Here is a 27,919-nt window from a genome sequence, read left to right on the forward strand (position 1 = left end):
CAACCTCTTCTTTCTTTTTTTGTGTGTTTTTACTGTCTTGCATGTGGTTTTGTGTGGCGCCACAGTTTCATAAGGGCTGTCTTCACTGAGCCCTGCCCCGACCCATTTTTTTAAAGGCTAATTGTGGAGATTGCCCCATCAGATTTCCCTCCTTTCTTTCACTTTGTGCATTTGTTGCCGGGCTCTAAGCCTTGAATGGGAAGGCAGTAGAGTAGATGCAAATGTTAAATTAGGCGAGATTAATTAAAGCAAATTATTTTGGAATATGCGGTAGTCAGCAGAGAGTGGCAGTTGATGACTAAATAGTGAGTGATCAGCTGCTCTCCTTCCTCGAAAGCTTGTTTGAATTTACTTTTTTATTAACATATATAACAATAGTTTAAACATTGTTAATTACTTAAGACATTAAAAAAATGGGCTTACTTTAGGCATATAGGAACATACATGCATTTTAATGCTTTAATTAAAACCTACACCAGCCAAGACTGGATGTATCTTTGTAAACTTCTATGCTCTAATTAATATGTGCAAAATTAAGGAACAGTTTCCCTCTGCTACACAGTGCAAAACTGTACATCATGATTGTTTATAATGTATGTATATTCTTGCAGCTAACAAAATGATTACATTGCATTATATTTTCTGAGTTCATGCAGACACAATAGCAAATTTTCATTCAATCAGTGCTGAACAGGGAGATGGTAAATTGGAGCAGCAAAACAATAATTCCACTGATTAGCCCCTTTCTGTGTGGCGTAAGTGAACTGTTTATACTGTGGAGTACCTCTGCAAGAGGAGAGGAACCAAAACAGCCTGATTAGGCAAAGAGTAATTGAATAAGTTCATTTCACCATGAGGACAACGCACAGGATGACAGCTTGCACAAAAGTCTACAGCTTCTGTTGACTTGCATGGCTAATAAGATGTTGCTTTTTTTTTTTGGTTGTCTATCATTTTCTTGTAGAGCTTGATTGCAAAAGTTTGCTTTTATGGAAAACCAAGGATTTATGGCTCCTTAACACAGTGAAAGATATAATATTCTGCGTGTACAGAGGTTTTGGTAAAAGTCAGCATAAAATGTGAAAAAGCTCATTACTGGTATCAGAGGAACTGGTTCTTATTTGTCAAGTTTATAAAGCAGCATTGTGAGGCTGTACTCTGACATAATGTTGCTCTAAGCTAACAATCGTAACAGTTGTAATGCTAGTTTGAATGCTTTACAGGTATGATGTTTACAGTGTAGCCGTCTAGTTGTAACAATGTAAACTGTGGGGCAGGAGAGAAGCTCAATTGCCAACTTTCATTTGCTCTCCAAAAAGGTCATTGGAGCATGCAACCTAGCATAAAACCTTCCAATACAAATACTTAATATGCATATAACTTAATTTTCCTCATCATGTTTTACTACGTTTTTCTTTTTTAATTTAAAATGCAAGAACAAGGCAGATGGAACCATGGGAAATCAGAATATTTCATCAAAAATAAAATCAGTGTAGAACATTTACTTTAAAAAAAACAAACTACTGAGCACCATTTTAGCTACTTTTCTATTATTACCTACTCGGATCCACTCGGCACAGTTCGCCAGAGTTTTCAGGTTTTCCATTAGGTAATAGTACCTGGTATCACATACTTTCTGGTACCTGCTCGACCGGGATCCCAAGTGATCCAAGCAGGTGTTAAAATGTGACATGGTCAGACTGCGTGCCACCGATTGGCTAGTCAGTAGCGTCACTCGATGACTCATGAGAGCGTCTCATTCACAAAAATCAAAACCAACATTTTTGAAACTGGGCAACAAGAGAAATGGCTACAAATAATAAAACCGTGGTCCCCGAGTCTGACAAAAGAGCAGCACCAGATATATTCTCGACCACTGTTAAAGCGTTCATGTCGCATATTAATTACATTAATATCCGAGTCGATCCGTGGCGAGTCGGTCCAAGTAGGTACTAATGAAAAAGGGGGTTTTCAAGATGACGTTTGGCCCTATTACCTATTCTGACTTATAACATAAAAAGTGGCCGCGCAAGAGTTTTAACTCTTAATTGTTTATTAAATATTAGAAAAAAAATATTTAGACTGTTGGTGCCACTCCGTGCCCTTCCTCTGGACACACCCATGCATAGGTGGCAATAAGATATAATGCGTCTGTTTACTTGGTGTACTTAACAAAGACATCAATTTGTTTTAATTTTAAAGTTCAAACTAAACAAACTTCTCTTTAGGAGCCTCTCAAGTGATCTACATGCGTCACATATGGTGATGTTTCATTGTACAGATAGACCTGAAACTCAGGTATGCTGTTGCTCATCATAGCTATGAATCATCCATATTTCCCATATATGTGACTGTTAGAACTTGTTGAGATTTTATCTCAAAGGGCCCTTCCTGTCGACAGTTCTCCACACATTCAGGTGTCAAAATATGAATATTGATTGTTGATAAAGTTTGGTAAATATACACATTCCAAACATCACTCACCTGACAGCCACTTCCTTGTTGAATGATATGGGATTCCTATTATGCTTCAGTGAAACCTCACGAGTTGCTGTTGTTGACTGATATATGACAATGTGTGCAGCTACAGTGGGGCAAAAAAGTATTTAGTCAGCCACCGATTGTGCAAGTTCCCCCACCTAAAATGATGACAGAGGTCAGTAATTTGCACCAGAGGTACACTTCAACTGTGAGAGACAGAATGTGAAAAAAAAAAAATCCATGAATCCACATGGTAGGATTTGTAAAGAATTTATTCGTAAATCAGGGTGGAAAATAAGTATTTGGTCAATAACAAAAATACAACTCAAGACTTTGTAACATAACCTTTGTTGGCAATAACAGAGGTCAAACGTTTACTATAGGTCTTTACCAGGTTTGCACACACAGTAGCTGGTATTTTGGCCCATTCCTCCATGCAGATCTTCTCGAGAGCAGTGATGTTTTGGGGCTGTCGCCGAGCAACACGGACTTTCAACTCCCGCCACAGATTTTCTATGGGGTTGAGGTCTGGAGACTGGCTAGGCCACTCCAGGACTTTCAAATGCTTCTTACGGAGCCACTCCTTTGTTGCCCGGGCGGTGTGTTTTGGATCATTGTCATGTTGGAAGACCCAGCCTCGTTTCATCTTCAAAGTTCTCACTGATGGAAGGAGGTTTTGGCTCAAAATCTCACGATACATGGCCCCATTCATTCTGTCCTTAACACGGATCAGTCGTCCTGTCCCCTTGGCAGAAAAACAGCCCCATAGCATGATGTTTCCACCCCCATGCTTCACAGTAGGTATGGTGTTCTTGGGATGCAACTCAGTATTCTTCTTCCTCCAAACACGACGAGTTGAGTTTATACCAAAAAGTTCTGCTTTGGTTTCATCTGACCACATGACATTCTCCCAATCCTCTGCTGTATCATCCATGTGCTCTCTGGCAAACTTCAGACGGGCCTGGACATGCACTGGCTTCAGCAGCGGAACACGTCTGGCACTGCGGGATTTGATTCCCTGCCGTTGTAGTGTGTTACTGATGGTGACCTTTGTTACTTTGGTCCCAGCTCTCTGCAGGTCATTCACCAGGTCCCCCCGTGTGGTTCTGGGATCTTTGCTCACCGTTCTCATGATCATTTTGACCCCACGGGATGAGATCTTGCGTGGAGCCCCAGATCGAGGGAGATTATCAGTGGTCTTGTATGTCTTCCATTTTCTGATGATTGCTCCCACAGTTGATTTTTTTCACACCAAGCTGCTTGCCTATTGTAGATTCACTCTTCCCAGTCTGGTGCAGGTCTACAATACTTTTCCTGGTGTCCTTCGAAAGCTCTTTGGTCTTGGCCATGGCGGAGTGTGGAGTCTGACTGTTTGAGGCTGTGGACAGGTGTCTTGTATACAGATGATGAGTTCAAACAGGTGCCATTCATACAGGTAACGAGTGGGGGACAGAAAAGCTTCTTACAGAAGACGTTACAGGTCTGTGAGAGCCAGAGATTTTCCTTGTTTGAGGTGACCAAATACTTATTTTCCACCCTAATTTACGAATAAATTCTTTACAAATCCTACCATGTGAATTCATGGATTTTTTTTTCATTCTGTCTCTCACAGTTGAAGTGTACCTCTGGTGCAAATTACTGACCTCTGTCATCATTTTAAGTGGGGGAACTTGCACAATCGGTGGCTGACTAAATACTTTTTTGCCCCACTGTATATTTCAAATCTAACTATACAATGTTTACAAAAATGTCTCATAAAGACGCTCTATCCGTTTGGGTACAATTATTCAAGTAGCCTACAATTTTGAAGCACTTTTCATGTAGGACTGGCTGTAAAAATACTGAACATACTCATATTATGTAATAACTGATAATTGATTTATTGTTGAATAAAGCAAATATGCATGGCTTGGAGTGAAAAGGAAAACAAAAGAAAGTTGTTTGTGCATGCTGTGGATATTTGACATGGTTTCCATTGTTTGTGTGTAAGAGGACAGCTATAAAGAATTCCAGTAATTAACAGTGAATGGTTGTTAAGGCCTCACACACAGGCCTAGAGAGTGGAGCCTTTGTGACTTCCTGACAATCGCCAGTTGAAAAAAAAAATTTGCTTACTTGTTTCAAATTGTCAAGTTATTTTGTTGTTGTTTTTTATAGTGTGCTGTTTTTTGCCTGCAAGAGTAAAATTCTACTTTAAACATTCATGATAATCTAGCAAGAGCCATATAGAAATATGATATGTAATACTTTTATATCAACATGGACATTTTTTTTTGGGGGGGGGGGGGGGGGGGGGGGGGTTGTAGAATTGTGACCATTTGATGTCTTACTTTAGAACACAACACTTTTAGTTACCGGTAAGTAAAATTTTTGTTTGGAACCAGAGGTGGGACCAAGTCATTGTTTTGCAAGTCTCAAGTAAGTCTCAAGTCTTTATCCTCAAGTCAAGTCTCAAGTAATGCCAGGCAAGTCAGAGTCGAGTCTCAAGTCACTGGTGTAAAAGTCCGAGTCAAGTCACAAGTCTGAAACTTTGAATTTCAAGTCCTTTCGAGTCTTTAAAAAAAAAAACGAAAAAAAGCATGTTGCAGTTATGCTAAATGTAAATATTAGACCATGTAATTTTTTAATCTGTGTTTTTCTCAACACATGACAAAATAGTGAACTTAGAAAATATACACAAATTGTGAAATTGCATCTCTTTAAAATGCAGCTCAATTAAACCTAGCTCCAAGAATAATTTTCACCGACAGTTCTGAGATAAGCTGCATGTTATTCTTGGATGCGGTTGTAGGACCGGCTTTGAAATCGCATGACAAAAATATCATACATAAATAAATGATTTTTTTTTTTTAAATATCATTTAAAAAAAAAACTGCATCACCAACGTAGCTTTGAAAACATTTGCTAGTTAGATGAAGTCAGCTATCTCATCGTAGCATATTTATATGCATATTTATAATCATACGGTTCTTGGAGTGAGTGCATACACTCATGAAGTTTAGTAACTTCAGGTCACTGCAACAAGCCCAGGTACAGTTTACCGACGGATGGGTGCAGGACCTTGAAATGCACCGTGTAGAACGAAAGACCATCGTACGTATCATAAGTTTACCAGTCTCACAAATTGTTGTCATAAATACACATTCCTTAACCGTTTATTAATAGGACCTTTGAGCTCAACGGTAATTAATTAGTAGTGGAAATAATTTCTGGTACCCATCACAGAAATGTAGCAGTGACAATAATATTGTATGCTGTAATCGTACTGGGCAATTAGTGATACAAAAAACCTGTTTTATCCTGTGAATAAAAGTATATGTTTTTGTCAATGTACCATAATAACAGAAGCGAAACGCAATATTGTGTCAGGACAATTCACTATTTATGCACAATAAACAAAGGAGCATAGCGCGACCATTTCTGTTCAGCGCCAGACTTGCTTGTAACCTATATCACCAATTATGTTAACTACAACAGCAGACTGACCTTCGTGTAAATGCTTGGAGCAGACTAACATGTGAGCTGGAGTGTTCTGGGACGTTATATTTGATCTTTGAATGGCTGCAATCCAGGCCACCCGTCGCGTCTTTGTCATTTCGGAAACATGGCTCGAACAATTTCTCTTCAACGACGTAATCCGATAACAACCGATCTCTTTACCCGTCGGCTTCCCGTGGCTGTCATGCGACCGGCTATTGCAGTTAATAATACAACAGCTTCTTGACATTTTTGTGTTTCTTTTTATCGCTGTGTGACTGATTTTAATTGAAAGCCTGCGTGCGCTAGTACCTCTTGCCACGAGTTCCCAGAATCCTTTGCGGTTCTACCCGTGAATGACGTCACATTTTCAATCTCTATATAATATGCATGTTAAATTTTATATTTGGGGTAAAATATCAAGTCTTTTCAAGTAAACCGGTTCAAGTCCAATTCAAGTCCCAAGTCATTGGTGTAAAAGTCCAAGTCAAGTCACAAGTCTTAGAACATTTTTTCAAGTCAAGTCTAAAGTCATAAAATTAATGACTCGAGTCTGACTCGAGTCCAAGTCATGTGACTCGAGTCCACACCTCTGTTTGGAACTGAGTCAGTTTTCATGCTGCAGTGTTCCCAGTGCTGTAGAATGATTAATACACCAGTGAGGTGCTCTTTCTCCCCCCCCCCCCCCCAAACGCGCCATGTTGTCAAACAAGCTCTGCACAAACTGTACTTTGTAAATTGAAGAAAATATTTGCAAGACATGTGGGAGAATTGTCCACTACAGTTGCCAGTGTTAATGTTAAAGGCTTGTCACTCTCATGTGCCAGATGTACAACCCACCCACCACCACCCCACCAGCCCCACCCCCACCCGCCACCACCCCCCCTTCCAAACCCTGAGCACTGCTGAAGAATCAGAAGGAGTCCTAAGAGCCGCTGGTGGCTAAATGGTCTGCTTCACAGTCTCATTACCTAATCACCAGCATAGCCACAGCTAAGATGCAAATGATTGGAAAACGGCTGTCCTCTTTCATATAAGAACGCTGACATTTTCTCCTAAATCATGCTTAGTTTTCTGCGTTTTTTGTTGGTTTTTATGTTTTTTTTTCACTAAATGGCTAATAGTTTTAAAACGGAGAAGTAGGAAATGCAAGGCCAGATGCTCTCCGCTTCATGCAGAATGACAGACAGGCCTGTTTTAGTTGCACTTAAAGCCAATTTTAGTGGAACTTGGCTTGACACTGTGAGCTGGTTTCTAACTGTTCTGACACACTGAAAATAAAGATTAAATATATTCCTGAATATTGCATTTCTATGACTGACATTGTGCTTTTTTATGTGGATGCCTTTTTTTCATATTCTCTGCAAAAAATAATGCTTTTCCTGGGCTGAATCTAATCACTGTTTCACATTTGATTTCCAAAAAGTCAATGTCATTGATTCTGTTACCCCAATTTGTTGTTTGGATTATACGTGTTCATCTAAAGCAGTGCTGTTGTTATTTCTAAGAAGAAGAAAAAAACCTTTATCCTGATGCTCTCCCTATGTGTTTGTATCTTATCCCTGCAGGTGCTTTTGATGATGAGGATATCATCCATGTGGAGGGGACAGTGGACCCAGTGAGGGACATGGAGATCATCCACGAGGAGCTGAGGCTGAAGGATGAGGAGATGATCAGCCCTATTATTGACAAGCTAGAGAAGACAGCCATTAGAGGCAGTGACAAGAAACTCAAACCAGAATATGTGAGTCAATGTCCCAGCAGGCCCTTTGCTCCCCCTCACAGCAAGGCACAAATAATAACCCACCCACACATGGCCAAGGAAAAAAAAAGTATGTTTTTTTAATCTCCCTCCAATAGGTCTCACCCCTCCCCCTGGCCCATTTTTCCCTTTCTGAGATTGAAAGTGATCAGGGGTCAGGGGTTTTCTGCTGTAGAAATCATTAATAGAGAGTTACTTATTCAGCTACTGACCCTGGGTCACAGCACTGGGCTAATGAAAGTGTTTCCACACAGCTCTTTTCATCTAAAGTAATACTCAAATCATGGCACAGCTCTGTCTCATGCTTATACACCTACAGCAGCTCGGGAAATTGTGTGAGGCCATATAGTGGGTGACACATATGCCTATACCTTGCTATCAATACAGTAAATGTTTAGAATATGCTTTGACAGAAGATTCTCAGTTCTCGGTGGTGCAGGGCAAAATGCAAGGCAAGATGAGAAAAGAATCCACATCTTGGATGATAGATCAAAATATATATGGATGCTCGCACACACTCAGGTGGTTATATTGTTCCGGTAATGAGGCTGAGCAGCTAACTTTAGCAATGATTTGGTTGCAAATGTCACATGATGCCCTTCCATCATTGGAGCAGGTTAGGATGGGCCAGCAAGCAAGGGGGATCTGGCCTTTCACTTGGAGCAGCATGCCCAATTTCAGGCCCCAACACACCAAGGCTCTGACCACTCATTACACTAACGAGAGGGGCTATTTCACCTGCTGCAGAGGCCCCCGTGACTGGTTGGTTTCCCTCAGACGAAACCCCCCCACCCACCCACCCCCTTACAGCCAGCAGCACTTCCCCACACCCCTGTAGCCCCGCAGACAGGAGCCATTCAGGCTAGGCAGGTGGCCGCTTACGCACATAATTGCTAACAATTTTAGGCAATGAATAAAAATGATCTACATTACTTGTCAAAGGTTGTGCACGCGTCGGCAAGTGAGAATCTATAGAAGACCTCTTTAGATGGCAAAGAATGGTGCTTATCAAAGGCTGCACTAAGCTTTTAGATGGGAGGGATTGTGTGATTGTCTCACAGGCTGAGCCTAGCGTGTGACATGCTCAGCTGTGTGTAGGCACACGTACGCACGTCTAATTCAACATCTATATGCAGAACATCGAGACTATGTCTAAAAATGTACAGTTTAGTAGAAACAATGGTGCTCGTTCTTTCTTTTGCAGTGCCACGAAATAATGTGAAATAAAAAGGATATTGTGTGCAGCCTTTTAAAAGGTGATTGCTTGAAAGACCTTTGAAATGGGATTTAATTTCCTTTGTCGCACTCATTTGTCTATATACTCTAAAGGTCTGCGTGTGGTGTGAAAATTCATGAATAAAAGCATATTTTATCCTGTTCCTAACAGATTTAAAGAATTCGTTTAATGGGATTGAAATGTGAGAGTGTCTTATTGTACTATTTAAGTCTGTGGTGATTATCACAGTGGTAAATATGACATAATTCAGGATGATGCACCCTGTTTCTTGTTAAAACATGGCCTAAAAATTCAAAAATCAAGGGAGGGTTTTTTGCACGAAAAGCAGCAGTGTATTTTAAATAAAATCAAGCATCTCAAAGCCCACAAGTTGCTGTGTTAGAAAACTGAAAATATTCTTAATTTGAAAAAAAGAAGAAGGTCAGCATTGAGTTCATGTGAATTTGCTTCTGTTTGCACTCATCAAGTGTTGGATTGAAAGGGCAAAGTGTTGCCTTGCAGAAAAATGCAGACCTTTGCCCTGTTACATAGAAACACAGTGCCAGCATAGTGTATTACTCTGAAAGAAAACTACTGTGCAAAGCAGCATATAATTATGCAGTATAAGATAACACCAAAAGGACAACACTGAATAATTGTAGTTTGTGACACAAATCAGCCTAACTTCCTGCTGAAACCGGATGTCGGCACAAGACAAAATCCTTAAAGACAAGACTGACATTATCAGATTAAAGGATTTGAGTTGTGACGAAGTATGCAGTTTTATCGAAACTGTTAAAAAAAACACTGCTACACAGATGATGTTATACTATTTAGGAAAACTAAAGACATATATGGAAATTACTGTAAGGTTCAAATTCCTAAAAGTTCTAATATTTTGTTGTGCTAAATTTATGTGCACGCACCACTACAAGGCTCAAATTTATGCATTGTTAAAAAATGTAAACATGTTTTCTGGTGCTGTGTTTACAAGAACAATGTTTCATTGCTTTTGTCCAAGTGAATCCTCAAATCCCCTCTCCCTGCAAAACAATAATAAGAAACCGGCCCACCAGCGGCGCTTCATGGTGGCAAGCGTATGTGTTTGACCCCTGTGGGACCTATATGCCTTTTATTAACACCTGCCTGTTAGAGGAGCTCTGCACGGCGGCTGCGAGCTGATGAGGGAAACCTGGAGCGGGTTCAGCCTGTGTCACTGGCCGTTTGCTGTTTCCATTTCACAGATGATTAATCTCTCTGTGAAGACTTGGGCCGGCGCGGGCGGAGTGTATGCAGCTCTTCCTGCGCTCTCTCCCGCTGGCTGCACTCTGGCTGCCTGACTAAAAGGCCTTTAGAATTCCTGTGGAGAGAGATGTGCAGAGAGTGAATGCAGCTGGCTGGGGGTCAGTGTGTGGAGCTTTTTCTGCCATTGTGTAATTGAGGCTCTGGCAGGATTTTTTCCTCAGTTCTTTCAAAAGGGAGTATGATTGTGAAGTGCTGCAAGGGTTTGGGGAGGGAAAAGGAGGTAGGGGGAGTGTTGCAGGGGGTGGGGGAGTTTTTATATGAAGGGGGAGGTCAAGTTGACAGGAACAAAAAGAATGTGTTCCGCTAATTTCTGTGGGGCTGGATCAACAATAATAGGCTCAATTTCTTTATTACAAATTTTATAACTACCTCCCTCCCATTTTCCCACCCTTTTCCGCTTCCAGATCCTGTCAAGACCCAGTCTTGCCTGTGGTCTCAACCCACAAGTACCTCAGTAATGAATGTGGCATACATAGCTGGAAATGCTCAATATTTTCTCCAGAAGAAACACTGAATAATTAGCTCTGTACCTCACTAGTCCTTATTCAGTAGGACTACATTCTGCAAAGTGCCTGAGGAGGGACCAATAATTTACACCTTACTAACCAACTTCCAATTAGTTCCCCGCTCTTTCCAATTTCGTCTCCTCTCTCTATCCTTTTCATTAAACAGTCCCGATGGAATATTGATGTATAAAGCTGAGACTCTGAGAGAGACACCCCAGAAGGCATTTTGTCATGATTTAAAGGAGGGAAGGGGGTCTTGTGCATGCCATCCCTGTCAAAGATAGGCCACTCCTGCTTGAATGCGAGCAAAGGCCATTGTTCATTTTGGCATCAGGATGCCATGCATTTAGGAAATAATTACCCCATACCCTGCTGGGTTTATATTCTTTTTCATCTCCTTTAATGGCTCCTTGTTCATTCTATTTTAACCCCATACAGGACATTATGTGCAAAATCAAGAGCTGGGTAGTGGATGAAAAGAAACACATCCGCTACTATCACGACTGGAACGACAAGGAGGTAAGCCTTTGATGTTGCTGTCACATTTATTGGCGCGATTTATCATGCTAATCTTTTCATCTGACCTAAAAGTACAACTGCTGTTTCCTCTTCTTTTGTTTTTTGTGTTTTGTTTTTCAAGCAACATGTTTTTTGTGCAAATCGCAAGTTAATATTATGCACAGTTATATTTTGACATTGCTTTTGTACAAGCTAATGACATCTGGCCATGCTGATCTTGATTTAGAGGCTTCCTAGTTGCGCCCCACAGAGCCTATACACCAGACTCTAATTTGATTTGGCTTCGCTTGTCTCTGTGTTGTCCTCAAAGGCTACTTTGGAAAGTTGTGGATTCTCAGTACTTGCCTTGTCTGTCTTTTTCTACAGATCGAAGTGCTGAACAAATACTTGTTTTTGACATCCAAACCAATGATCTACCTCGTTAATCTCTCTGAGAAAGACTACATAAGAAGAAAGAACAAATGGTGAGTACTTCGAAGAAGGGCGGGAGCAGATTCATCGCTCTCACTAATCATCGCTAAAGAGCTTTCCTTCTACTTACGTAAGGAATAGCGTTCATTTTTACTTAGTTTAATCTAAACGTGTGCGCATTTGCCGTTGTGTGAGACTTACTGTGGTCTCCTGCTGACAACAACAGTCATATCTCTGTGAGAGAATCTGCCTGGAGGTGGCACTAAGTAAGCTCTAACACAACACCCAGCCCCAGACTCTGCACTTCATTAAGCCCATACGAGCATATGGTCTCCATTTCCAGCAAAATTTCTCATTTCCATATGATATCAAAGAGAGCGAAGGCTTTAAATGACAAAACAAAACAAGCGTATGTACATTTTGAAGCCAAGCAGCTGATTAAAATCATCTGGGCCAGTAAATCATAGGGGCAAGACTCCTTAAAGATTATCTGAAATTGTTTTTGCAAATATTTGGTTTTGTCTTCACATGTTGTTGCTCTTGCTTTACAAGCATCTCTTCACAGCCATGAAATTCCCACAGTTCAGAACGACAGCCGAGGCTTCCTAGATGTGTTTAACTGACTGTTTTCCATAATAATGCGCATGTATGGGGAATTGCATGACTCATGCTTTCAGGTACAACACTGGTCACGATGTCAAAGGGCTAAAGATGACCTTGAAGGCACTGATATAAACTTCCAGCTCTGTGATCCTTACAAGCACTTTTTTGTAGTAATGTTGTCATGTGGCCTCAGTGAGAGCTGATCCAGAAGGCTGGTGTTTGACATCCATTATGTCTGAAAGGGCTACTTTTCCCACACTGCAGCCATTTTGTCAATAATACCAACTTGTGGATTGTTATCACACTTTTCCAATTGCCCTCCAGGCTGGTGGTGTCACTTCTTAGAAAATTTGTTTTTGGCGCTTTACTTGGCAGCATTGTATTACAAGTGAAGTTGTTTACCTATGACTGTTTGTTAAAATGTTCCTGACACGAAAGTATGACTGTCAGACGGAGGGAGGAGGAAGAGAACTCATAAATCAAATGATTCATGGCAAGTGGAACATCCGTCATCAGTAGGAATAGAGGTTCCCCCCTCCCCCCTTTTTTTTCTCATGTTGTGTGTGTGCGTGCATGTTTCTAACTGTGTGAAATGCAATAAATCGCGGAGTGTTTTAAACAGTAGTGCTCAGGTGTCCCGAGGGCTCCGCGATGAACAATGCCGACATCAAAGTGTTGATGTTTGACAAGTGATGAGTCACTTCCCTTGTCCAGAGAGGAGCTCACACCTGTATGGAGATGATTACAGGTAGATCTAGCTGTCCCTAATTGTACAATAAATGCTGCTCTCAGCCCTAATGGCAGCTAGTCTGCTGCAGAGACGCCAGACTGCCATTTGGCTGTCGCCATGCTCCCGTGTTTTTCCACCAGCACAGTTGAGATGATGATACGGTTAAGGACTATTCAAAGCAAACAGCAAGACAAATTGCAATCCCAGGTTTAATGTGTTCAGGGAAAGAAGGCGAATCGTAGAATGAGGCAAATAAGCCAATTTTATCTGTGTCTCTCAGGACACCCATTCAGGCCTTTTCACAGGTTCACTTCCCTGCTTCTTTTTATTTTTTTAAGCTCTTTTATATTTAAGGTGTTTTGTTGAGATGCTGCCAAGCAAGATTGAGGTTCATGCTATTTAATCTCAGTTACACGATCCTGATATTTTTAATGTATGCATTATAATTTAGGTTTTTTTTTATTATTATAGCCATTTAATAGCATTTTCTCGAAATAGTTATGGCAATTGCATCATCGTTTGCAATAGTTTTATTTAGTATTGTAAGTCTCCAAAAACATTCTGTTGTTAACCGGGATCATCCTGTTTGGAGTATGGGAACCACATACCAAGCTGGCCTTGTTTAGACAAGAATACAGAGTATTAGCTTTAGAAAGCCATCATTAATGGAGGGATCAGACAAGGAGCAAGGCCTCCTTTCATCCCCAGGTTCTCTGCTGGAGACAGTACATCATTTACTGTTGAGAGGAGCACATGGCTCCAATCCTATACAGTGTATGTGTATGAGAATGCGTACATGTGCATGTTTGAAGTCTGTTTCAGAGGCGACTCCATGCTCATTTGGATGCTGGTGTAATTGCGGTGTGGAGATCAAAGGCGCGCTGGCCGAGTGATGTTCCAGAGGAGACTTTACCACACAGCCCTCTCCTCTGTGCAGAGGGGGCCGCCTGCTGCTCACCGCTCCCCTCTCCCCTCTAGCCATGCACTGCCCCCTGCACATCCCCGCTCGTAAAAAATGATTAAGGCTGCATTTGTCATGTGTTTATGACTGAGAGGCATTGCGTGATAGGGAATGGCATCTACAAGAGTCTATCAAGAGGCTTTCTCCTCTTTCCCCGGCGTCAGTGAGCTGCCTGGAAGACTATTCAACAGAGCGCAGTGTGTGTGTGTGTGTGCGTGTGTGTGTCTGTGAGAGCGCTGTTGATAATGTGGTGGCTGCAGTCTGCCCAATGCTGGCATCTTTACTCGTCATCTAAGACGTTGTGTATTTTACAAGCACGTGGCCTCGCCAATTTTAGGACTCTTTCTTTCTTTTAATAGATTTGATATCAGATATTTATTTAATCTTCTTCTTAATCTTCGAAGAGTATTCATATTTTGTAATGACAGAAGACACAATTAGAGGACACTTCAGCTATACTGTGATGTTTTTTCCTCCCTTGTCATTTCTTTTTCTGCCTTTTTCTTCTCCTTCTTTTGGACAATGTGCATTAAAGTAAATTGGTGCCTCTTAAGTAGATGAGTTGACCTTTAAGGAAACCGGCAAGCGTGACCTGTCTGTGAGTGCCTCTGCCGTGTGGGCTCTCCTGGTGAGTGTAAGAACTGCAGGGTACCACTGCTTGCAGCTTTTATTAACTCTGTGCGTGTGTGTGCGTGTGTCTGCGTGCGTGTGTTTGCATGTGTGAGCATGTATGTTAGTCAGGGTCTGTTTGTCTGCCTGTATACAAGTGGGCATAGGTCTGAGGATGTGTACTTTTCTCTTTAATCTCCAAATACTTTTTTGTTGTTGTACTCTTCCAAACGTATTCGTACTTTATCTCTCTTAAGCATTGTTTGCCTCCAGTGCGTGTTACGTTTGGTACCTCTCTCATTATTCTTTATGCCGGAAAGCGCCAACTTTAACATGCCACAGCTGCTCTTTCTGTCGGTCTCTACCTAATTGTGTTTTCCTACCACAAATGCATCCATATCTATAATCTACTTGCTAATGTTTTCTTGTCGTGATGTAATTCAGAAAATCTTCTGCAATCCTGATTCCCCTCGTTAGCCATTTCAGACAACGGTGATGCTTCAGAAGACCTGACCAGTCTGATTTCAGCACAAGGCCTTGTTTAACGCTGGTGTGTTCAAAGATAAGAAAGCAATATATGATTGATATATGCATTTTTTTTTCTTTTTTTCTTCTTTTTTTTCTTTTTCTGCTCATTCTGTTGGTTTTTGGTTTTTGCCCTTCTCCCCCGTCCCTCTTCTCAGCTGTTTCTCTTTCCCTCTTTCTTTCTCCCCTTCTTTCCCCCAGTCAAGTCTGTCCCATGTTCAGTAAGTGAAAATAAAATAAACAATAAAAGGTGAATCAAATGGACCATTATGGCAAGGCTGGGATGGTCAATTTGGTAAAGTAAATCCGTTGGGCATCTTTCTTTGCCTTTAGACAACAATTCTGATGGCAAAAGAGCCAAACGGGACAGGCAAAAAAAAAAAAAAAAAGCAATATTTCCAGTATCTCTTATTTCACTAATTCCAAAGTAATAATAAGACCAAAACCAAGAAGACCAATCCTATTAATGTTTTTTATTTTCCAAGAGCAGTAAAAAAATATACATGGCCCACAATGTTGAGATACAATAAATAGAAACAGTGCAAAATTGTGGAAGCTGTCCTTATATAAAATTCTGTTTTCAGAAAATAAAAAATACCCCATGTATATATTTTAAATAGACTAAAAATGAACCCCAAAATACACCAAATTATAGTTATTTGACTAAAAAGTACAGCGCCTTTCTGTGGTGGAAAATTATATTAAAGCTTACATATGGATATGTATTTGTTTCAAGGTGTATCTTTTTTTGAGTAGGAGCAAATTGGTTTTGGGCTGACAGAGCAGGAGGATGAGAAAATACTGAGAGAAAGAGTCGGTGCACCAGTTTAAATCTCAGCACTGGATTTGTTGACAATGAGAAGAATGTAGATTTGTCCCCGGCGTAACCTTTGAGGCAAATGCGGTGTAAACATGAGGTAATATCTCCGAGTAGGTTGAGGAAATCCAGCCACAGAGGTTGTTATTTCCCCAGAGTCTGATACTCCGGTCTGCCTGTAGGAGGAGCTTTCACAATTGAAGTAAAGGAAGCCCTGAGAGGAGCTGCAGCATTGTGCCACTCTGTCTCACAGCAGACAACTCGATGTGGAGAAGGGGGGTATACTATGTCTGCTCAGCTTAAGGGTTGACTTGTATTTTGTTACCTCTGCTTTTTGGTCCTGAAGAATGTCAGTAACAACTTTATCATGCATTATTTTTTCGCTGTCTTATAATTTTGACAAACAAACACTCGTTTCAGGAACCACACCAACATTTAAAGACTGAAAAAAAAGTCAAACCCACAGACAAAGCCAGTCCATGAAAGAAATCACTGCTACCCACTTCAGCTACTCCAAACCATAATTCACACAAACACAAGTGAAACTTTATTGAGTGCAAAACCACTGGCTCCATCCAAGTTTTTTTTAGGAACTACTATCTAGGGAGTTAGAGTTCACTTTTCAAAGCCATGTGGGAGATATACGATTGCATACTCCTGTTTGATTTGTCCACTCTGTCCTTGTTCAGTGTGGGATCCCGAGAAACACTTTCCCATGGTAGGATGCATACCCTACTATCCGCAGTCGGTCCTAATGGATGCTGTCAGCTAGCTTTCAATGAGTGAAAACAACAGGAGAGGAAGTACAGTAAAACTGAAACAGATGTAAAGTCCTGTCGACTCTGTTACCCCAGTTATTGACTGTCCCCTGTCCAGGTAATGAAAGGGCACTGTTGCCGTGTACCACATGACCCCATTGTCTTTGATGTGCTTCGTGATGAATACTTTGTAGTAAAATTGAGACTAAAAGTTTTTCATCTTCTTTCTATATTCTTCAGTTTGGTCTCCAAACCCCGGTATAGATTACTCCCTCATTCCTCAGCCTCAAATCTGATAAATGCTGAGTCAGTCTGCCCCCAATAGTTCATAATCCACTTATTCTGAAGACACACACGGGGGGGATTGTTCTCCTGGCATTTTGCTGACATAGAAATAAATGTCTACGAGTTTCGCATCTGTGCAAATGCTAGATTTTGATAGTTGAGCTTCTTGAGATGAGCTTTGTGTTATCTTTGCGATAAGCTTAAGGCCAGGGACACATGCTGCAGTGAGTGGCCTGTAGCCTCGACAAGTTTAATGAGACAAATAAATGAATTTTACTGTTGCCACATACAGCTCCTGAGCGCTTATTATCAGGATTATTGTTGAAACTGTTATGAATGGACGAGGGGAGAAAAAAAAGATGTCGGATTGTAAGCGGTGTTGGGGAGGGGGGGGGGCATGATTGGCTGATGTTACATATGTCCTTGATTACCTTCCTTCTGCTTTTATTCTAATAAGTGGCATTCTTTGTACTCCCTAGGACAGCTAGACAGTCTGACACACGATGAGAATAAATATTGCATGTGGTAGACATTAAGCTGTCATCCTGGAAAAAAAGAAGAGATGGAGAAATCCGTGTGGTGTTCTTCAGCGCTACACTTTGCCTGCTCTTGTCACAATTGTCACATCTTGATGACTCCCCCCTCTCTACCCCCAGCCCCCTTATTTTCTCTCGCCCAGTCAACTGCCATGAATGACAGCATGGATACCCCATATAAGAGAATTATTTTGGGTGATGTAGAATGTACTCCTCTGGGTTACTGTTTGAATTTCTCATGTTTGCCTGTTTTTTGTTTGGTTTTTTTTGCACCCCCACCCCACAGAAATATCTTTAATGAGTTATGGCTTTGATATTGTGTCCTTAACGACCATCTTAAAGACAAATCTATGGCGGATGGGGTTGTTAAGGTTTCATCTATCATGTGCAAACGTTTAAAGTCACAATATTTAATGGGTGTAGTTATCAAAGAAAGGAAAGTTGTTTTAAAAAGCTTGTTACCAGCACACCCTCAAGGTTTGTTTGAGATACGATGTGAGATGATGCTCTTAATTAAAGCTGCTCCCATTGTGCGTGCGCCATGTTCTGTTTCCTCCAGCCCATGATTGCTTTGAAGATTGAAAGAAGTTGGTAATATTGCTGATAGTGTGTCTGTGTGTGCGCGCGCGTATGTGTGTGTATGTGTCAGATCTCCTCCCTTTCTTAAAGACGCGATGGGTAATGCCTTTCCATCCGGCTATGGCCACAGGGAGCACAGAGCGTCTGCACTCTTGTCGCTCAGGAGCTCACCACTGGGAGGATGAAAAGCTTCCCACAGAGCCCCCGACTTCCCAGCCTCAAAAGCCACCATGAGCTCATACCTCTCATTTCTCTCTCCCGCCACAGAGGAAGGGAAGAGGAGGGGGTAGTATATGCTGTGTGCCGCAACATCTTGGCCCCCTAGGTTGCTCATCCTTGTAACCTGGGACCAGACAAACAGGGGGGACTCTGGGTTTATTACTTGATGATTCTGTGCCTGGCATCTAAGCCAGTAGCTGTCAGGACATGTGAAGGGAGTAAGTAACACATTCAGCTGAGCTACCCGGACTCAGGTGCTGGGAGCTCACCTGTGGGTGTGTCAGTGATCGAGCTGTGGAGGATGTAGGTAGCGGATTACTCTTCGGGTCTGTCAGCACTCAATCGCATCGGGACTGAGCACTCAAACCGGAGGTGGCCGACCTTATACAGGCTTAACTGGCTCTGCACTCATGATGAAGCCAACCTGTTTGAGTGTATGTCAGACGCAGGCCCAGGTCATTTCTCAGGTAGCTGCCCCTGTACTTTAGATGTTCCTATTGTTTGAGCCATTTAAGCAGATCAAAGCTCTGACAAAGCCCAGGGAAGCCCCCAGGCATTCAGAAACACAGGAATTATCCCCCTTTAGGATTCTCACACAAAAAGACAAATAGGCAAGCTCCGGAGGGTGGCCCCACCTGGGGAACATCTCTATTCAGAGCCAGTCTGTTGCAAAAGGTCCAATTGTGGGGTTTTTTCTTCTTGTAATTGTAGAATATATTGTGTTTTAAATTACATGTACTTTAAATACAATAAGCATTAGATCCAAAGCTTGCAACAAATGGTGTGATGCCTATTATATTTTCTAGACGTAAGATGTAAGGTGTCACATGGTCTTGGTTTCATGTTGACTGTTTTTTACCTTTAAAAAATAATAATAATAATAATGCATACATGTTTGAGTTTTGCCAAAGTTTTTCTGGTTAAAAAAAACTATATTTTTCCATTTGATCTGAGAGCACAAACACAGCTTGTTCCTTGGACTTGTTTGAGCCTTCAAGCCAGTGAATGATTAGCAGAAATAATGTCTCTGTCACCCTTAATCACATTAAAACGTGGTTAACATTTAATTTTTCCCACTTGATATGCAAAAATTTCCACTTGATTTGCAGCAGAAGCCATTGGAATTCCATTATAAAAAGAATAAAAATTTCAGGCATCATTTGTTCAGAGAGGGATATCAAGAGCAGAAAGTGCTGAATCTTTCTATTAACCGAGCAGTGAGAGATGGCACTCAGTTCTGGGACATAATAGAGACTGACAAGACACATGCACTCGCACACGCTCTCTCTCACACATGCACACACACATGCACACACACACGCACACACACACGCACACACATCTTTCTCACTTGTATTAGTTTAGAGTACGAGGTTGATGAAGAAGACCTACAGGGAAAATATTTTACTTACATCTTATTACTGATTTTAACAAAACTGCATATCTTTTCACTTGCTTATTTTTAATCAGGCAGTAAACCTTCCTCTAAAACAAAAGTCAGGCCTGTTTCTTGTGTTAAATAGGCATTTCACACTGTGAATGGGCCTCCACGAACAAGAACACCCCTTTATTCTTTAGTATGACTGAGAGCCATAAAGACACAAAGAAATCTGCAGCATGTTTTACATAAACATTTTTCCAAATTTACACATCCACATAAAATTTCACACAAATAATTGGAAGGGACATAAATACAAATTGCAAAGTGGCACGGGTAGACAGTGGTGAAGTTGACAGAATTGGTTTTGGGAGTCATGTTGATGGCACTTCAAAGCTCTTAATTGACAGCGCTTTGTTTCTGGAGTTGTGGGAAGGGGGTGTTTCATGTTCCTGTGGCAAGGTGTTTGTCTGGTCCTGTGTCACTCAGTGCAAGGACCCGGAGACCCCCGTGCTCATTTGCAGCTCACGTTCTCCGTCTCGGCTTCACATTATTAAAATCATCCCTCAGCCTTCTACCAAGAGCCTCTTTGTTACTTGGCTGGCTTGGCTCAGCTCTGTCAAGTCTTCACCAATTACAGTCTCAGGTACAATGGTCTATTCAAAGGATCACAGCCCTTGACTGGTGTGGAGAGAGTGATTTGTGAATCATTATTCAGCCGCCTGTAGAGAACGCAATACCTGAGGAATGCAAATAACGTGCCACCAAATAGACAGCTGTGCTGCTAAAAGTGACAAACTACAGCTGTTATTATCTCAGATTGGATTTTTCCCCTCTTGGAGCGCCCTCCATCTCCTATGTTTTCAGGTTTTCTGCTTTGGCTAAATGTGTTTTATTTTTCTGTCCTTTATTGGCGAGACGTTGGATGCCACCTTATTGTGTGTTATTGTGGTGGCAGTCAAGCGTCAGATCTGCATACATGGTGTGAACAGTAAGGGAAATATTAGGTTATTCCTCTTAATAGATGTCCATCTGAAAAGGCAGACAGATGACCTGGCATATGAGGCATTTCAGATTTACTGCGCCGGCCTGTGGTGTTATTTTAACTTGTTGAGAAAAACATTCAATCAAAGCAAAACTGTGCTCTTCGTTTTGCCCGTTACCTTGTCATATATTGTATACTGATAATCATTAGGTAGGAGCAGCGATAGGGTGCTGCAGGTGATAAAGCGGTGACATTGTTATTGGAATAGATGTGGTATTGAGGTGGTGTGGTTCCTCCCAGTCTTTGATTCTTATGGGCTTTAAACAGGAAACTAGGATTACAGATAATGACAGGGACCCCTTAGAATCAATCCAGCCCAGGAGCCGCCGTGTGAAAATGGATTTGTGTGATGCTGCTCTTTGAGATCCGTCCAATCCCAGCCTCGGAGCTTGTGAGGCTAATCTCATAATTGCTCTAACCCCCTCGTATTGTTCTGACTGAGGGTTACCATTAGCTGTGAGGATATCTTTGTCCTGCAATGTCAGGTGTCCTGCTGGACAAGAACACGTAAAGGAAAAAAAAGATCATGCAGTTAAGAAAGTGCCAAAGATAACAGTAGGTGGTTAGTTGCAGTGCTTTCTCGTTGCTTGAATGTTAATGTTTATCTAACATTCAAAAAAACACTCGGCTGGTGGAAGATTTCTTTTTTCATAGTTTAAAAAAGTATATCGTGAATTTCACTTCCACATTTCAGAGAGAAATGTGTGACTTTTTGCTTGAGCGATTTCAAAATGCACTTATTAAGAACAGTCTTGTTGTCGAACTGATTATTTTAATGTCTATTTAAATCATTTATTTATTATCTGCAGGAGCAAAGGTGTCACATTTATTCGAGAAGTGCAAAAAGGGAAGTCACAGCTATTGATTAAGTATAAAAAAAATGTGACCACAGTGGCATCATCTGTTTGTTTTTTGAACTCTTTTGAAAAGAAGCCATGAGGCGAACTGCTGACCTTAGCCACTTTTCCACCTAAAAGTGGCTAAACTGTCTTTCTGTGCAATTAATTTAAGAATACCTCAAATTACAACAAGGACAAAACAGCGTGAAATGACATACAAATGTCTTTAAAAGTCTGAATTAGGTTAATGATACAAAACACAACATTTAACACCATAAAGAAGGTGCTGAAAACAAAAAGAATCAGGTAACATATTTAACAATAAAATAAAATGAATGAAAACCCAAACTTCAGCAAAATTTAATATTCTTGACACTTTTTACTGCTTTATGTCTTAAAGTGGAAATGAATGCCCTCCTACTTTTGGCATCATTTTAGGATCACTGAAAATATTAGGACCTGTTTTATACATATATATATATATATATATATATATATATATATATATATATATATAAATCCAGTTTTTGTATTTTTATTATGTTTCTTTCTCTTTGATAAAGGACGTGTAGTCAAGTCTGATTTTTAGTTGAGAACTTGAACGGAAAGAAAGTCAAACTCTGAAAGGAAATGCCACCTTTAGAGTGCAGTCTCCCACAAACACTCATATTTTCAGCTGCTCTCATGAATATGCATGCATGCAGCGAATAACAAATACATTCATGTTAATCAAGTCCTCCAACGTGTTTTGCGACTGCTGTTTTTATTTATTTTTAATCAGGTTGGTGAAAATCAAGGAGTGGGTGGACAGTCATGACCCCGGAGCCTTGGTCATCCCCTTTAGTGGCGGCCTAGAGAGCCTGCTGCAGGACAAGAGTGAAGAGGAGAGGCAGAAGTACAGCACAGAGCACAAGACGCAGAGGTTAATTAGCATTCAGTCTCCCCACATTTTATTATCAGCTGTGTCCTCCATGCACTCCTTTAATTGCATGTGCTGATAGAATAATAAATGGCAGAGTAATTACCATTATAAAGCAAAGGATCCCTCTTCTTACTGAACAACTCAGTCAAAGGGTTTTCCTCTAAATTAAGTTTTTAACTGTCATCTGTCATCTGTAGGTATAATTATAACTTGGGCATTTTGGGTTTATTGTTCTTGTGTGAAAACCTCTATGGAGAGAAAAATTGTGACAGCAGATTTTTTTCCCCCTTCTTTCTCTCAGCAAAGATCGAGGCATTGGGTTGAATTCTTAAAAATGTTAAATGAGTCTACAAGCCTCCTAATTAATCAAAGAAACCATTGGAGAGTTGAATGTCTTATGCGAAACGAAGTGACCCATCTTATTCACTTAATGAGTTTATATTGGAATGAATGGGGCCTTGCCATTGAGGTGAACTTTGTCTAGGCAGCAGCAGCGATAAAGAATACTTAAACAGTTCAGACCCCTCGATTCAAGCTGAAATCTCTCCCCACCAGTGCCCTGAGCAAGATCATCAAGGCAGGCTACGCAGCCCTGCAGCTGGAGTACTTCTTCACTGCTGGACCAGATGAGGTCCGTGCATGGACCATTCGGGTAAGTGCCAGCTGCCTGCTGTGCGCATACGTACATGTGAGCGTGTGTATCAGACTCACACACACACACACGAATACACACAGTATCCCATGTTCCACCCTGCTGGCACCTTCACTGATATCGCACACTTTCAACTTTGTCATGGTTGTGCTTTAGCTAGTCATTACAGACCAAGGATAACTTCAATTACTGGTGAGCTGCTGAACAGTGAAACTGGGGGCTACATTGATTGAGGAGGGCAACAATTGATTTTGCCCATTACGTCCATGAGAATGTTTCCATCCTGTGCAGATCTGCCTGCCCTCCTCCTGCCGCTGGAGATAAGGAGCCTGTGCATTGTGCCTGCCTAATCTGTGTGACGGAGGTTGTCTGTGCCAAAATTGATGTCGCTTTTCATTCGACTGTTTGTGGGCCTTGCTGGGGGCTCCTCCTCCCCGTGTGTCTCAGTTTACTGAGCCCAGCCCGCCAAGAGCTTTGTGCAATGGGATCGCAGCATTTACATCAATACAGATGTTTGCTTTGCATGTTGGTATTGTGTCCACTTATATTTTCTTTCCTTGAGCAGATAGAAGTATCGAGTGCAGAAATAATAAGCTATTTTGTCTGAGTAACATTTATACGTTCATATCGGTGGTTTAAAAATACAACAAAGTAACTTTTGAGAAACTTCAACAACTAAAGATTTGGGTTGTATTCAGTCATACAAATTCATATCCATTCTTTCATCCCATCAGATATTTCAAAGGATTGTAATTTGAATGTGTTTTTTTTACGATACGGAATGCTTTCAATCTCATAAACATAACTTGTCCGTTTGAAAAAAGGAGTCCCATTTTCAAAAAAGCATTGCAATTTTCCACAATGGCATCTATTCAAAGAACTTGTCACCAAGCAGATCATTATGGTTTTGTTCCCCGAGTGTGAGACCGTTCACTGTTCACATTTTGTTGTTCAATTTGTTCAAAATCTTGAAATAGCCCACTATAGATGGTGGAGGCAATAATGGTAGAAAAAGTCTCATGTGTGGGCGGGTTACAGATTTGACCACTGATGGAAATACTGCTTAAATTTTTATCTTGCCCAAAGATGGCATCACTTGTCCACTTACAAAACACACATAAATAGGGGTGTTTGTTCTGCGTGTGATGCAGCTTTACCAAGATCATTTTCCCTTGACTTTGAATAAGCTCATATTGGCTTCAGCCTATTTTCAGACATCTACTTTTCAGTGCATGGGTGGATTATTTTGCATAAGATTTACGAGTGCACTGTTCTTCACGAAAAGATGAATCGATTTTTCACACAAACAAAACACTAATTTAAAATGCTATCTCGTGCTTCATTATTATTACTATTATTGTTGTTATTATTGTTATTATTAGATAGAGACGTGGCTTCAGACAGTTACATTATGAGTAATACACAGGTTTCCAAATATGTCCTAGAGGACTCCAATATGCATTTGTAATATCTGCTATAGCAAATTGCAGTGATAAATGTCCTGTTTCTTTTTTAACTAATAAGAAAGACATTTTTTTTTAAAAAGCACAAGATTTTTCCTTTTTCTCCATTTAAATATATTTATATAAATATATAATAAAATTGCATGTTTCTTATAAGGAACACAATGTTCACTTGATTTTTTTTGGCATGAGAAAAAATGACACATACTTTTTTTTTAATGGGATCTATATGAATTTCTGCTCTCCACTAGACAGGGTCTCCTTTTTTTCCCTAATTCTTTTATATTGTGGTTGAAACAAAATTTAGCCACCTTCAAACGATTCACCAAAATCATATTTCGGGTGAATGTTAAATGTTTTGTTGGAGATTATATGACACCCATCCACACATCAAACTTGATCCTTTATTTTTCTTTTCTAAGCATTTTTAAACTAAGCACAACCCAGAGGGGAAGATGAGCTCACTCGCTCTTCATCCTCACAAGACACGTTACATTTTAGTCAGATGACATCACCGTGTTTAGATGCACACGTCTCAGCATGACTGATGTCCTCGCTATTTAGAACAAAGTCCCAAAACACTTCAAAGGCATCCTCGAAAACACGCTTGTCCTCCTCAGCATAACTGATTACAGCCAGCCTTGATTGTGTGTGAGGGGCATTTAGTCAGGTAAGCATCAGTGAGTAACTATATTAAGCCAATACATCTTGCATTGTAAAAACTACACTCAGTAATGTCGTGTTCCTAAGTCCTTTAACATGCTTTATTAGGCAGCCTCGAGGTGACCATTATCTATCAGCCTGCTCTGCATAGCTCTTAACTAGGACAATGTGGATCTCTTGTAATGCACCATATGAAAAAAATCCCTCCCTTAATCTATTTTTCTCCAGATAGACAAACCTTGATGCTGATTAATGGTAGTTAAACTCACAAGCACTCCGTCAATGAGATTGCAAGTAGATGGTAATGTATTAGAGTCATTAAATACGCATCATTCTTTTGGCATGAAATATGTTGACCCCAACCTGATTATATACATAATTAAAACTGCTCAACAGTTTCTGAGCACGGAGCTGCAGAGCAGAGAGGGAGCGAGCAGGTCGACAGGCAGGAGTCATAATGATGCACAGCAGCCACGTCACTTATTTGGGTCATTTGTCATTTCCACCCAGCATTATTTCAACGCATATAAATTGCACATTTTGTCAGTCACCAGTTTTGTCTTGGAGTGTTAGAGAGGGCTCAAAGTGCAATATATAAATTATATATACATATTTTATACATCTATTAAACTGTTACATGTAAATTGAAATCTCAAACAGCTCCAGTTAATATCAAATCTCTGCTGTGTAAATGTAAAAAGTTATAATACTCCAAAACTCACAGGAGTACATTCAACATAGTGAAATACCACTGAAGGGTTGAGCTGAATTTGAATTACCAAACTCTCACAATAGTAAAGGCCTGATGCAGTGGGGTCTATACCACGCTTGCTTCTCACTGCAATGCTGGGTCTTCTTGCTGTCATGACCAGAGAGCCGAGCAGCGACCCACAATGAGGCAAGATTGCTTGGACAGAAATCAATACCACCACGGAATGGGAATCAGGAGGCATTGATAGCAGTGCTGGGTCCTTATCGGTATCCAGGCTACCCTAGCAGGTCACAACTGAGTGGAAAGCTATCCAGAAATCAGGACTGAGGCAAGAATACCCCCGACTGAAAATCACCCCCAGAGTGATCACAACGCTATCACCCCATCAAACACCGTGTCGCTCGCATGCTGTAATCCATCTTCTCCAAAACAATTCATTTGTCCTCTCTTTTCCTTCCTTGTGACAGAAAGGAACTAAGGCTCCACAGGCTGCGGGGAAGATCCACACAGACTTTGAGAGGGGCTTCATTATGGCGGAAGTAATGAAATTCCAGGATTTTAAAGAGGAAGGCAGCGAGAGTGCTGTCAAGGTGAGCAGTCAGGGTGCCAGAGGAGATGAGGGGAAGTCTCCTGTGATCAGTGGAGCTGACAGTCGCCACACAGCTCCTACTGAAAACTGCTCTTCACCTTTACTCAGGGGAAGAAATTACTGCACACACTCCAGCACCACTCCTGACAAGCCAGCTGATTCTGGCTCTAAACACTGCCATTCTGCTCCAGCTGTGCATATCTTTATCACAATGTGTCTTAACTGGCTGATGGTAGTTCTTGCTCGTGGCTCAGCGCAGTCGCTCCAAGGAAGCACTTCTTCACCTCACCAGGCATTGATCAGATCTACAGAGTGCGCTGTTAGCTTAGAGCTCTCTGTTACCAAATCCCCAAGCCACTGTAGGCATGTGACAGTGATATAAAGCGGCAAGTTAAATAAAGTGTGAAATTCCTTAAATAAGGACTGTTTCATGGTTTGCAGCACAGAAATGTGACTTGCATGTCTTCTGTTTTTATGGGCAGTGTTTGTTTTGACCTTTTTAACTGCACCTTGTGGACACACCTATCAAGTGTATTAAGTCATTTCACTGCTAAAGGCAACACAATACTTTTCTTTCCTGCTCCAAGTTGTACTTTGACATTGAAAATTTGTTTAAAATCTGCAAACTGCAATCAACTTATCGAATGCACACGGTTAATAATGAGTTCATCGACACTGTAGGATGCCTTTTAAATTAAAGGTGCACTTTTTTTCAATCCTTTATTTTCTTTAACGAGAAAAAAATCTACTTTTAAATCTCAGTTAATTAAAGCAGAAGTGACTCTGATTTTATGTGCAACACTTGTGCGAAGCAGCTGTAAGCCATGCTGTCGCAATCCCCCTATCACCACCATCAACTCCATGTGCCCACTTACAGACTCAACTAATGTAATTATGGTGGCACAAAGGGCCCACGGGGACCAGTGTGGAAAGGAAGCACAAAAAAAAAAAAAACATTTAAATCTCCTTGCTATTCAAGTCCTTTTTAATAAATATTTGATATTTAATGCATCGGCAGTGTATTGTCCACACCCTCCATAAGCTGCAAAAAGAGAGCGAAATATGTAAGTCTCTGGGGGGTTTCGCCATTGTTATCAGAGGTTGAGATCTCAGTGTCAGGTCCTTACTGCATGCTCTCTTACTAATCCCTTTTTGAGCCTCAGAAGAACATGGAGCGTTTCTGACTGTGGCATTAAGGTCCATGCTATTTAATGCCAGTTGTGGGAATAGGCTGTCTGAATAGGGCCAGTGTACAGGGATATCACATTATTAGTAATCATATCTGCTTAAGCCAAGCTTGCTGCTCCAGATGGCTGCTTTCAAGTGCAAATGAACCAGTTAGACGTGTCTGGTTTAA

The 27,919-nt window shown here is 40.9% G+C and overlaps 1 protein-coding gene across 1 annotated transcript in view; it reads left to right on the forward strand.

Moving 5' to 3' along the window:
- Positions 1 to 27,919, forward strand: part of LOC146690852 (obg-like ATPase 1) — a 46,363-nt gene that overhangs the window by 17,635 nt on the left and 809 nt on the right. The window contains exons 5-10 of the mRNA XM_085433976.1: positions 7,527 to 7,702; positions 11,186 to 11,266; positions 11,633 to 11,730; positions 22,343 to 22,483; positions 23,039 to 23,135; positions 26,441 to 26,563. Coding sequence (XP_085290102.1) covers positions 7,527 to 7,702; positions 11,186 to 11,266; positions 11,633 to 11,730; positions 22,343 to 22,483; positions 23,039 to 23,135; positions 26,441 to 26,563 — 716 coding nt within the window. The remainder of the gene's footprint in view (positions 1 to 7,526; positions 7,703 to 11,185; positions 11,267 to 11,632; positions 11,731 to 22,342; positions 22,484 to 23,038; positions 23,136 to 26,440; positions 26,564 to 27,919) is intronic.

This window comes from Copadichromis virginalis, linkage group LG16, assembly GCF_057382275.1.
Source record: "Copadichromis virginalis isolate Kocher_CV1m ecotype Utaka linkage group LG16, C_Virginalis_male_GT1.1, whole genome shotgun sequence".
Classification (NCBI taxonomy): domain Eukaryota; kingdom Metazoa; phylum Chordata; class Actinopteri; order Cichliformes; family Cichlidae; genus Copadichromis; species Copadichromis virginalis.